We start from the raw sequence: 13347 nt of genomic DNA, 5'->3' as shown, positions 1-13347 counted from the left end.
TTTTCGTTTTCGTTAATAAAAACATAAAATAATAAATTAAACTAATAAACAGGGGGAGAGTTTCTTGTGTTAAAAACAAAATTAATTTTGTTTAAATATTTTTTTTGATTTTCAAGTTTGTTTTTTTTTTATGGTTCAAAATTAAATTTAGAATTATATTTTTTTAAATCCTGCTATTTCTTCATAATCATATTCTTTTAACTAAAAATATTGTTGTTATTGTAATAGTTGTAAGATTTAAAAAAAAACAATGAGAAATTTTGTTTAAAACTATAAATATAATCAATAGACATAAACTCAAATTGTAAATTTATAGATTGCCGTAAAAACATAAAGTAACATTAGCGATGCAATGACAATCGTCAAGATAATCAGTATAATGCTTGCGAATATATGCAAACATCAGTCAGTGGGGCCTTTGCACAGTAATTTCCGGGCAAAGCCAATGGCCGAATCTCACAAAATCTCACAACATCGACAGTAACGTGGTCGTTGTCCAGTTGTAACTGGAGGCGGTGTAACTGGGGCAAAGTACGCATGAACTTTTATATTTGGTAAATGTTGCTGGGAAAAGAGAGAGAGAGAGAGAGAGAGAAAAAGAGAGATACAATTAGTAAGAAAAAAAATAAAAAAAAACTTTTCCATCGATCGGTCCATCGAAAAGTTTTATAAGGAAAACAGAACGTTTAATCAAACAAAACTGAACGATCCAGCGATCAATCGAAAAGTTTTTAAAGAAAGTTGAACGATTCAGCGATCAATCGAAAAGTTTTCTAAAGAAAACTGAACGATTCAGGGTTCAATCGAAAAGTTTTCTAAAGAAAACTGAACGATCCAGCGATCAATCGAAAATTTTTCTAAAGAAAACTGAACGATTCAGCGATCAATCGAAAAGTTTTCTAAAGAAAACTGAACGATTCAGCGATCAATCGAAAAGTTTTCTAAAGAAAACTGAACGATCCAGCGATCAATCGAAAAGTTTTCTAAAGAAAACTGAACTATCCAGCGATCAATCGAAAAGTTTTCTAAAGAAAACTGAACGATCCAGCGATCAATCGAAAAGTTTACTAAAGAAAACTAAACGATCTAGTGATCAATCGAAAAGTTTTCTAAAGAAAACCGAACGATCCATCAATCGATCGATTGATCGAAAAGTTTTTTGAAAAAAACAGAACGATCCATCGATCGATCGAAAAGTTTTCTAAAGAAAACTTCGACTATCGATCGAACGAAAAGTTTTCTAAAGAAAACGACCATCTATCGATCGAAAAGTTTTCTAAAGAAAACATATCCATCGATCGATCGAAAAGTTTTCTAAAGAAAACTGAACGATCCATCGATCGATCGAAAAGTTTTCTAAAGAAAACTTCGACCATCGATCGATCGAAAAGTTTTCTAAAGAAAACTTCGACCATCGATCGATCGAAAAGTTTTCTAAAGAAAACTTCGACCATCGATCGAGCGAAAAGTTTTCTAAAGAAAACTCATCCATCGATCGATTGATTGATCGAAAAGTTTTCTAAAGAACTGAAGAAAACGGAACGATCGAAATGTTTTTAAAGAAACTGATCAGTAAGTTTTTGTCCTAAATTATATTTAACATTTAATCCCAGTTAAGAGTTACCTTTAGTTTGCGTATTGCTGCTCTTGTTATCAATTGGCAGTCAAATAGCTCAATTCTTTGTAAATTATGACAAGATACTAAATGCTCTAATGTACGATCAGTGATTAAAGGACAATTATCCAATTCGAGGACGGATAAACTTTCGGCGGCACAACTACCAGCGGCTAGTTGGCGTATACCATCATCCGTTATCAGTTCACAGTGCGATAAAAACTAAATAAAATAAATTTATTATAAAATATAGAAAAAAATTGATAAAAATAAAAAGAATTCATACCAATTTTTCTAAACTTGGACAACCAGTGGCCAAGTGGGCTAAAGTTAAATCAGTTATTTGATTGCACTCTTCCAAGTCCATGCGTTCCAGATATTTACAATTTTTACCCAAAGCCTGAAAACCCAAATCGGTAAAATTACGACAACCGGATACTTCTAATGTATTTAAATAGGGATTATTTTGCGAGAGTGCCATCAATGAGAGATCGGTCAGTTCGGCACATTTGGATACACAGAGTTTTTGTAAATTGTGACAATTACTTGCGATTTGTCTAATCGATGAATCGGTTATAGACTGTCGAGATGAAAAGGCAATAATAAATATGATTTGAATTGGATTTGAAGAAAGATTGAATAGGTTATTGGGAACTTACCTCACAGCTGTGTAAATTGAGCACCATTAAATTTGGACAATATTTAGCCAAACACGAGATGGCATTATCGTTCACCTGCTTACAACCTTTACTGCAGAATTTTCGCAAATAAACACAACCACGTGCTAAAGCTTCAACACCATTTTCGGTTATTAAATGACACCATGATATATTGATTTCTAATAGATTCTGGAAAAAGAAAAAAAACAATAAACAAATTAAAGGAAATAATTAAAATTTTATTTATTAGATATTTTACTTAATTAACTTTTAATTATTTTAAATAAAACGTATTGATCGATCTACCGAAAGTTGTCTCAAAAAAACTCATCCATCGATCGCTTAATCGGAAAGTTTTCTAAAGAAAACTTCGACCATCGGTCGATCGAAAAGTTTTCTAAAGAAAACTTCGACCATCGATCAATCGAAAAGTTTTCTAAAGAGAACTCATCCATCTATCAATCGAAAAGTTGTCTTCTTCTTAATAATTTCCCTGGGGGAAAATTGATTAGATTTTGCACAACACTGTATGTATTTCCCATATAGAATGCATTGTGTTTATATATATACTATTCAAGGTTTAAGAGCCATCTTCTGATGACCTGATTTATGTCTCCTGATGACCTAATTTAAACTTTAAAGTTTTCTTATTATCAATGTCACTTTTGTTAATAAAATTCTAAACAACTTTTTTAACTAATTAATTAAAAAACTAAAGGATTGCTTTCATTGTTTTCTTTAACTAGTTTCCCTTTGAAATTTAAACTCTTAAAAAATTATATTTCATTGATAAGAAACAACAGAGAAACATAAACGATTGAAGTGCATTTCCGAGAAGAAGGAAAAACTGCATTTAACAGCTGAGCTGTTTTTTTTTTTTTTTTTTTGGTGAAATATAAACCTCCTTGTTCTTCATGTGTATTTTGTTTTACAAAAACAATTGGAGGTTAAAGTTATCGACGAGAGAATGTCACATAGATACTTGAATGCAGAGTATATAGTAACACAGCAACAACAACTAAATAAATTCAAAGAAGAAGGGTTTACATAAAGTAAAAAAAAATAACTGCAAAAGTGGGCCAATGTAAAAAGTCCAACAACAAATATAAACTTAAACAAAACTTACACCTACCTAAATATATAAACGCTTAAACACGAAGAGCGAGAGAGAGAGAGGAAGGGATATTAGAAAGGATTAAGTAGAAAACTAAAATAAACATTTTAAGGATTTTTATTGAAAAGTTGTTGCTTGCAATAATAAATAAACAACCAACAACAAAATAAACTGTGAACTGTAAATAAAAGCTGCTTACTCTCTGTTTATAAGGTAAAACAACAACAACAACTTATAATAATAAAAAAGGACTCTTTAACCAAACAAATAGAGAGAAAGGAAGAGAAAAATTTGAAGGAAGTGGCCAAAAACTGTTTTGAGGCAAAAAGTACCTTTTTTTGAAAATATTTTTTAAAAATTGATTTACATACTAGACTATAGACTAGACTATAGACTATAGTCTAGACTATAGACAAGACTATAGACTAGACTATAGACTAGACTATAAACAAGACTATAGACTAGACTATAGACTAGACTATAGACTAGACTATAGACTAGACTATAGACTAGACTATAGACTAGACTATAGACTAGACAATAGACTAGACAATAGACTAGACTATAGACTAGACTATAGACTAGACTATAGACAAGACTATAGACTAGACTATAGACAAGACTATAGACTAGACTATAGACTAGACTATAGACTAGACTATAGACTAGACTATAGACTAGACTATAGACTAGACTATAGACTAGACTATAGACTAGACTATAGACTAGACTATAGACTAGACTACAGACTAGACTATAGACGAGACTATAGACTAGACTATAGACTAGACTATAGACTAGACTATAGACTAGACTATAGACTAGACTATAGACTAGACTATAGACTAGACTATAGACTAGACTATAGACTAGACTATAGACTAGACTATAGACTAGACTATAGACTAAACTATAGACTAGACTATAGACTAGACTATAGACTAGACTATAGACTAGACTATAGACTAGACTATAGACTAGCCTATAGACTAGACTATAGACTAGACTATAGACTAGACTATAGACTAGATATAGACTATAGACTAGACTATACTAGACTATAGACTAGACTATAGACTAGACTATAGACTAGACTATAGACTAGACTATAGACTAGACTATAGACTAGACTATAGACTAGACTATAGACTAGACTATAGACTAGACTATAGACTAGACTATAGACTAGACTATAGACTAGACTATAGACTAGACTATAGACTAGACTATAGACTAGACTATAGACTAGACTATAGACTAGACTATAGACTAGACTATAGACTAGACTATAGACAGACTATAGACTAGACTATAGACTAGACTATAGACTAGACTATAGACTAGACTATAGACTAGACTATAGACTAGACTATAGACTAGACTATAGACTAGACTATAGACGACTATAGACAAGACTATAGACTAGACTATAGACTAGACTATAGACTAGACTATAGACTAGACTATAGACTAGACTATAGACTAGACTATAGACTAGACTATAGACTAGACTATAGACTAGACTATAGACTAGACTATAGACAAGACTATAGACTAGACTATAGACTAGACTATAGACTAGACTATAGACAAGACTATAGACAAGACTATAGACTAGACTATAGACTAGACTATAGACTAGACTATAGACTAGACTATAGACTAGACTATAGACTAGACTATAGACTAGACTATAGACTAGACTATAGACTAGACTATAGACTAGACTATAGACTAGACTATAGACTAGACTATAGACTAGACTATAGACTAGACTATAGACTAGACTATAGACTAGACTATAGACTAGACTATAGACTAGACTATAGACTAGACTATAGACTAGACTATAGACTAAACTATAGACAAGACTATAGATTAGACTATAGACTAGACTATAGATTAGACTATAGACTAGAATATAGACTAGACTATAGACTATAGAAGACTATAGACTAGACTATAGACTAGACTATAGACTAGACTATAGACTAGACTATAGACTAGACTATAGACTAGACTATAGACTAGACTATAGACTAGACTATAGACTAGACTATAGACTAGACTATAGACTAGACTATAGACTAGACTATAGACTAGACTATAGACTAGACTATAGACTAGACTATAGACTAGACTATAGACTAGACTATAGACTAGACTATAGACTAGACTATAGACTAGACTATAGACTAGACTATAGACTATAGACTAGACTATATACTATAGACTAGACTATAGACTATAGACTAGACTATAGACTAGACTATAGACTAGACTATAGACTAGACTATAGACTAGACTATAGACTAGACTATAGACTAGACTATAGACTAGACTATAGACTAGACTATAGACTAGACTATAGACTAGACTATAGACTAGACTATAGACTAGACTATAGACTAGACTATAGACTAGACTATAGACTAGACTATAGACTAGACTATAGACTAGACTATAGACTAGACTATAGACTAGACTATAGACTAGACTATAGACTAGACTATAGACTAGACTATAGACTAGACTATAGACTAGTCTATAGACTAGACTATAGGCTAGACTATAGACTAGACTATAGACTAGTCTATAGACTAGACTATAGACTAGACTATAGACTAGACTATAGACTAGACTATAGACTAGACTATAGACTAGACTATAGACTAGACTATAGACTAGACTATAGACTAGACTATAGACTAGACTATAGACTAGACTATAGACTAGACTATAGACTAGACTATAGACTAGACTATAGACTAGACTATAGACTAGACTATAGACTAGACTATAGACTAGACTATAGACTAGACTATAGACTAGACTATAGACTAGACTATAGACTAGACTATAGACTAGACTATAGACTAGACTATAGACTAGACTATAGACTAGACTATAGACTAGACTATAGACTAGACTATAGACTAGACTATAGACTAGACTATAGACTAGACTATAGACTAGACTATAGACTCTATAGACTAGACTATAGACTAGACTATAGACTAGACTATAGACTAGACTATAGACTAGACTATAGACTAGACTATAGACTAGACTATAGACTATAGACTAGACTATAGACTAGAAAGACTATAGCTAGACTAGACTATAGAATGCTATAGACTAAAAGACTATAGACTAGACTATAGACTAGACTATAGACTAGACTATAGACTAGACTATAGACTAGACTATAGACTAGACTATAGACTAGACTATAGACTAGACTATAGACTAGACTATAGACTAGACTATAGACTGACTATAGACTAGACTATAGACTAGACTATAGACTAGACTATAGACTAGACTATAGACTAGACTATAGACCTAGACTATAGACTAGACTATAGACTAGACTATAGACTAGACTATAGATAGACTATAGACTAGACTAATAGACTAAGACTATAGACTAGACTATAGACTAGACTATAGACTAGACTATGACTAGACATAGACTAGACTATAGACTAGACTATAGACTAGACTATAGACTAGACTATAGACTAGACTATAGACTAGACTATAGACTAGACTATAGACTAGACTAGTCAATAGTCTATCTAGAGTATAAACTAGACTATAGACTTGTCAATAATCTATCTAAACTATAGACGAGACATTGGAAGTAACGTAAGTTAAGATTTACTTCCAGATATGGGGTAAGAAGTTTCTAGCAGGCAGCTGGACCTTAATACAAATGCTTAAGGACAGCTTTATTTCATCCCATATGATTTTAACAAAATCCCCAAACTTTGGTACTTTTCTAAAGTACTAAAATTTGTAATAATAACAAATCAACTCAACGTCCCTGACACTCAGAAATTGCATATATAATATACACAAACACACACACAAAAAACGGAAAAACCTACATGTTTGTCAAACTAGGCCAGCAAACAATAAAAAGAGAATACGAAGGATATTTTAAAGCTTTTTTGTTGTAGTTTGCATTTTTTGCAAAAACATTAACTTGCGAGAACAGGGGCAAAGACAGTAATGTAACATTTATTATATAGAACACAGGACATACAATAAAAGGACATAAATGAGACACGGAGATTAAAACAGAAATAGAGAGAGCGCGAGTTTAAATAAATAGCGCTCTTTTAGGCCTTATTTTGGTGTTGTTGCTATTTTTTATTTCTGTTTCGTTTTGTTATTATTGTATTATGTTTTCTTTCAACAAGGTTTGTTTATATTGTGAAAATGTTTTTTTTTTTTTTGTTTTTTGAAGTGAAAAAGGATTTGGTAAAAGAACTATATATTATATATAAATAATATACAGATTTACATATATAGAGAGTAGTATGTATAAAAGTATGTATGGTTAGTTACAAACAATGTAAAGAAGGGTAATATAATGAGAAAGTATAAAAGACAAAAAAAAATCAATGATAATTATATGTCATTTAAAGACAATTTAATTCAGTGCTTTTTATTAAAATAAAAGAATTTAAATTTAATTTATCTTTTTTTAAATTTTAAAACTTTGTACTCTCAACTTTTTAACATTCCTTGTCTACTTTTCGATATCAAAAGAGAGCAGAAGAATTATTAATCACTTCTTAACTCTTTCTTTAACGATAAATTCTCTTTAGTTTGTAATTTTAAATAAATTTTTCAAATTAGCAACTTTTGAATTTCTTTAACTTACCGGACAACCATCCGAAATATATTTTAAACTATTATCGGTTATATTAGAACATGATTCTAAATTAATGGAGGCTAATTTTGAACAATGGCGACTTATCGATTCGGTCGATATATCGGTAATTTTATTACATTCAGATAAATCCAACTGTTCTATGTTGTGGCAGTGGTTGGCTAAAGTTCTATAAGAAATGAAAAAAAAAGACAAAATTATTAAATTTTATAAATGAATTGTATAAAAGAAAGGGACAGAAGTAAGAGGACACACAAAATTTTATCTACCTGTCTATCTATCTATCTATCTATCTATCTATCTATCTATCTATCTATCTATCTATCTATCTATCTATCTATCTATCTATCTATCTATCTATCTATCTATCTATCTATCTATCTATCTATCTATCTATCTATCTATCTATCTATCTATCCTCTATCTATCTATCTATCTATCTATCTATCTATCTATCTATCTATCTATCTATCTATCTATCTATCTATCTCTATCTATCTATCTATCTATCTATCTATCTATCTATCTATCTATCTATCTATCTATCTATCTATCTATCTATCTATCTATCTATCTATCTATCTATCTATCTATCTATCTATCTATCTATCTATCTATCTATCTATCTATCTATCTATCTATCTATCTATCTATCTATCTATCTATCTATCTATATCTATCTATCTATCTATCTATCTATCTATCTATTTCTCTCTATCTATCTATCTATCTATCTATCTATCTATCTATCTATCTATCTATCTATCTATCTATCTATCTATCTATCTATCTATCTATCTATCTATCTATCTATCTATCTATCTACTATCTATCTATCTATCTATCTATCTATCTATCTATCTATCTATCTATCTCTATCTATCTATCTATCTATCTATCTATCTATCTATCTATCTATCTATCTATCTATCTATCTATTATCTATCTATCTATACTATCTATCTATTCTATCTATCTATCTATCTATCTATCTTCTATCTATCTATCTATCTATCTATCTATCTAGCTATCTACTATATCTATCTATCTATCTATCTATCTATCTATCTATCTATCTATCTATCTATCTATCATCTATCTATCTATCTATATCTATCTATCTATCTATCTATCTATCTATCTATCTATCTATCTATCTATCTATCTATCTATCTACTATCTATCTATCTATCTTATATCTATCTATCTATCTATCTATATCTATCTATCTATCTATCTATCTATCTATATATCTATATATCTATCTATCTATCTATCTATCTATCTATCTATCTATCTATCTATCTATCTATCTATCTATCTATCTATCTATCTATCTATCTATCTATCTATCTATCTATCTATCTATCTATCTATCTATCTATCTATCTATCTATCTATCTATCTATCTATCTATCATCTATCTATCTATCTATCATATATCTATCCATATCTATCCATATATCTACCTATTTGTCTGTCTGTTTATCTTTCTGTCTGTCTGTTTATTTTTATGTCTGTCTGTTTATCTGTATGTCTGTCTGTCTGTCTGTTTTTCTTTATGTATGTCTGTTTATCTTTATGTCTGTCTGTTAATCTATCTATCTTTCTGTCTGTCTGTCTGTTTATCTTTCTTTCTATCTGTCATTCTGTATGTCTCCGTCATTCTGTCTTTCTGTCTATTCGTCCGTTTTTTTGTATGTTCATCTGACCTTTTTGTCTTTCACTCATTGTGTATGTTTTTTCATCCACTTTCCATCAATGTTTCCGTGTGTCTATCAATTTAAGCTTTGTATTTACTTTAAAATATGTAAATTACCGTATTGATTGATCTCCCACAGATTTGCAACCTCGTAGGGAAAGAAATTTTAAAAATCCTCCACAACGTTGGGATATATTTTCTATGACAGGACCCTAAAAGCAAAGAAAATTTTGCTTAATTATTCTTCAAAAATTTAAGACTCATAAGTAAAGTAAGTTTTAAATACCAACCTCAATATCACGTTGAAAATCAAATAAATTGACTTTCTGCCAGCAGGATCCATCTAAAGCTAAGATATTCCAATATTTGGAGACCTTTAGAATGAAAAGAAATCAAGAACAATTATAATAAAGTTTTAAATTAAAAGTTTAAATAACAGTACTTGTGCACATCTGCATAATGAAACCACATCCAAATATGAGAATATACGTAATAGTATTTCCTTTGGCAGTTGTTTAATAAGTTCATCATCATTATCGTTTGTATTGAGGAATGTTTGCTGTAATTAAACACACATGAAATGAAAAGAAACAACAAGAAAATTATATTAAAATTATTAAAATTGTAGCAACAAAAACGAATTAAATATATTGATTAAATAAGGTAGTTTTTTTATAGTTTTTTTTTTTAATGAAAGAAAATATGTGTGAGAAACAAAAGTAAAAGTGAAATAAAATGAAAATGTTTTGAAATGTTAAATAAAGCGAATGATAACGCTAAACAAAAAGTAACTCTAAAAAATGTTGCCTGTTTATGGGTTAAATCATACAATTTGTTTGAAAACGCCTAAAGAATATTTTTGAAAGTTGTTCTTAACCAATATATAGAAACGAATTTTGGAACTAAATTGAGAAATTTAAAAAAGAATAACTAAATTTTCCAAAATTTTGTTAATTTTTTTGTTGTAATTTTCCACAAAATGACAATTGAATAATAATAATAATAATGATGAATGAATGCGTTTTTTGGTTGAGTTTCTATAAAGCGAATTTATTGTTTCTTTTGAAAGGATTATAGTTAAAAACAAAATATATATTTACAGGTCCATTTTCATCAGATGAATCCACATCCATTTTGTAAGCGTGTGTTTTATTATTGCGTTCGGCAATATTTAAAATATTATTACCCGTAGACGAAGAAGTAATGATGTTTGCACTTGTACTGGGGCCCGTAGCTAAAATTAATTCAGTTTTATTTTTCGGTTTGGTGTTAATAAAAACCCGTTGAACAACTCCCGGACCACAGCCACCACTAACACTTCCTCCACCAGCAGCAGCACCACTAACTAAACCGCCACCAACACCACTACTAACATCCGATGACAAGGTCGAGGATGAAGCTAAAGCCGAAGGTGAAGCCGATGTTATGGACGATGAAGACGACGACGACGATGAAGAAGAGGACGATGAGGCCGAAACATTTGAAGCTACCGAACTCCAAAACGATTGGGCTGTACTAACACAACCACTAATGGCGCCACCGGCCACCCCTAAACCACCACCCACAGCCGCCACACTTAAGAGTTTGCGATTATTATTGTTGCTAAAGCTGAGATTTAAATTGAATGATCTTTTCGTATTTGCATTATTATTATTTTCACGCGTATTTGAACTGTTTAGGGGATTTTGGTGGCGTGCTGGTGATCTAAGGGGAAATATTAATTCTTGACTCCCCGCTCCCTCACTACCGTTTGTGCTGAGACTGCTGTCACCCACACTGAGTGCCTCGACATTGCTAACACCCACCTCAAGACTATCAAGGCCTCCACCTCCACCAATGCCACCACCGCCGCCGCCAGCAGCATCATTAATACCTCCCGCACTAACACTAGCTGCAACAGCCGCTCCACCAACACCACCAGCACCTCCACCACTATTTTCGTAATTGGAATTATTTTGTATAAACATTTAAAATCTTAAACTTTGAAGACGTTGCTTACAATATTAGCTGTTTTCTGAGTTTGCAGTTTAAAACGTTCTTTATTTTAAAGTTATTTTTATATTTTATTTAAGTAAATTTATTTAAAGTTTATTTTTCAATATAATCTAAGAAAAAAATCAAATTATGATTTTCAAATATTAATGGAAATTATATACAATGGGAATGTGTAATTTAATCCTTGATTATTCGATTACTTTTTACTAATAATTTCCTTTGTAAAACATTCCCAGCCCTGTAATCGAATAACCATTTGTTTTGATAACAAATACAATAAATAACTCAAATTTTTCTCTTAATTAATAAAAGAAATATTAATGAATTTCATTTTGGAACTAAAATGAATCCTTATAAAAGATGTTGTAAATGAAAATGTCATTTGTTATCGAAATTATTTATAAAAAAATGATGTTGTAGATATGTATATTGTACAAAAGAAGATAAGAATATATAAAAAAATAATCAAAATTTAATAGGTTTCTTAATTAAATATATACATATGTATGTATGAGAGGGAGAAGGGGAAGAACAAAGACCAAAGTATCGATTGAGAATCGAAGTTAGAAGATAACTTAATAAATTTCTAAAGAATATAACACTGTTCATAATGTAAAGTTTTTTTTTCAAAAATATCGATATTAAATATCTTATAGATCTTATAGCTTTTATAGATGCTAAAGATCTTACAGATCGTTAAATATATTTATAAATATTTATGTTAAAATAATCCGGTCTAGCGGAGAAGGAAAAAGTTTTATTGATGTAATTTGAAGGTTTTTCCTTGATGATCTAGACGATGATAAGAACCACAGATTACTCTAAAGTCCGGACTATAGATTAGTCTAAAGTTTGAACTACAATTTAGTCTTCTTTAGAATGTAAACTATTAAAGTCTATATTCTGAACTCTTATGTATTCTATAATCACGACTACAGTCCAATCTATACTATAGTATTGTGTATAATCAGGACTATAATGTCTAGTCTATAGTATAGACCATAGTGCAGTCCATAATTTGGATTGTAGTGTAATCTTGACTATTGTGAATCTATAGACTGGACTACGGTGTAGTGTATTGTCTGGACTATAGTTATGCCTGTAGTATGGAATATATTTTGGACTACAATTTATTCAATAGTCGGAACTGTAGTTTAGTCTATAGTCACGACTATAGCCTAGTCTGTAGGGGGGTACTATAGCCTAGTCTGTAAGCTGAACAACCTAGAGGCCAGGTCTATAGTCTGGAGGATAAGCGGACAAGAAGCGACAGCGAGCGAGCGAGCGAGCGAGCGAGCGAGCGAGCGAGCGAGCGAGCGAGCGAGCGAGGCGAGCGAGCGAGCGAGCGAGCGAGCGAGCGAGCGAGCGAGCGAGCGAGCGAGCGAGCGAGCGAGCGAGCGAGAGCGAGCGAGCGAGAGCGAGCGAGCGAGCGAGCGAGCGAGCGAGCGAGCGAGCGAGCGAGCGAGCGAGCGAGCGAGCGAGCGAGCGAGCGAGCGAGCGAGCAGCGAGCGAGCGAGCGAGCGAGAGCGAGCGAGCGAGCGAGCGAGCGAGCGAGCGAGCGAGCGAGCGAGCGAGCGA

General features: G+C 31.7%; 1 protein-coding gene across 6 annotated transcripts in view; it reads right to left on the bottom strand.

The window, feature by feature from the left end:
• Window positions 1–434: 434 nt before the first annotated feature.
• LOC119609929 (F-box/LRR-repeat protein 20) overlaps window positions 435–13347 on the bottom strand; it is a 38127-nt gene continuing 25214 nt past the window's right edge. For 4 of the 6 annotated variants that reach the window (XM_037964970.1, XM_037964968.1, XM_037964971.1 and 1 more), the window contains 9 exons: window positions 10875–11008; window positions 10217–10333; window positions 10065–10148; window positions 9892–9986; window positions 8064–8241; window positions 2275–2463; window positions 1902–2195; window positions 1625–1837; window positions 435–564 (listed from right to left, as the gene is read on the bottom strand). In XM_037964970.1, the coding sequence (XP_037820898.1) occupies window positions 457–564; window positions 1625–1837; window positions 1902–2195; window positions 2275–2463; window positions 8064–8241; window positions 9892–9986; window positions 10065–10148; window positions 10217–10333; window positions 10875–10907 (1311 nt within the window). In that variant the 5' untranslated portion in view covers window positions 10908–11008 and the 3' untranslated portion in view covers window positions 435–456. Of the gene's footprint in view, window positions 565–1624; window positions 1838–1901; window positions 2196–2274; window positions 2464–8063; window positions 8242–9891; window positions 9987–10064; window positions 10149–10216; window positions 10334–10874; window positions 11812–13347 lie in introns of those variants that run through there. The other 2 variants (XM_037964964.1, XM_037964965.1) reach the window with 2 other exon arrangements.

Source organism: Lucilia sericata, unplaced genomic scaffold (genome assembly GCF_015586225.1).
Source record: "Lucilia sericata isolate MDLA Ls3-8-SP2 unplaced genomic scaffold, ASM1558622v1 Contig001087F_arrow, whole genome shotgun sequence".
Lineage (NCBI taxonomy): Eukaryota > Metazoa > Arthropoda > Insecta > Diptera > Calliphoridae > Lucilia > Lucilia sericata.
The sequence above is the reverse complement of the archived record's forward strand: the minus strand, read 5'-3'. Positions and strand labels throughout refer to the sequence as shown.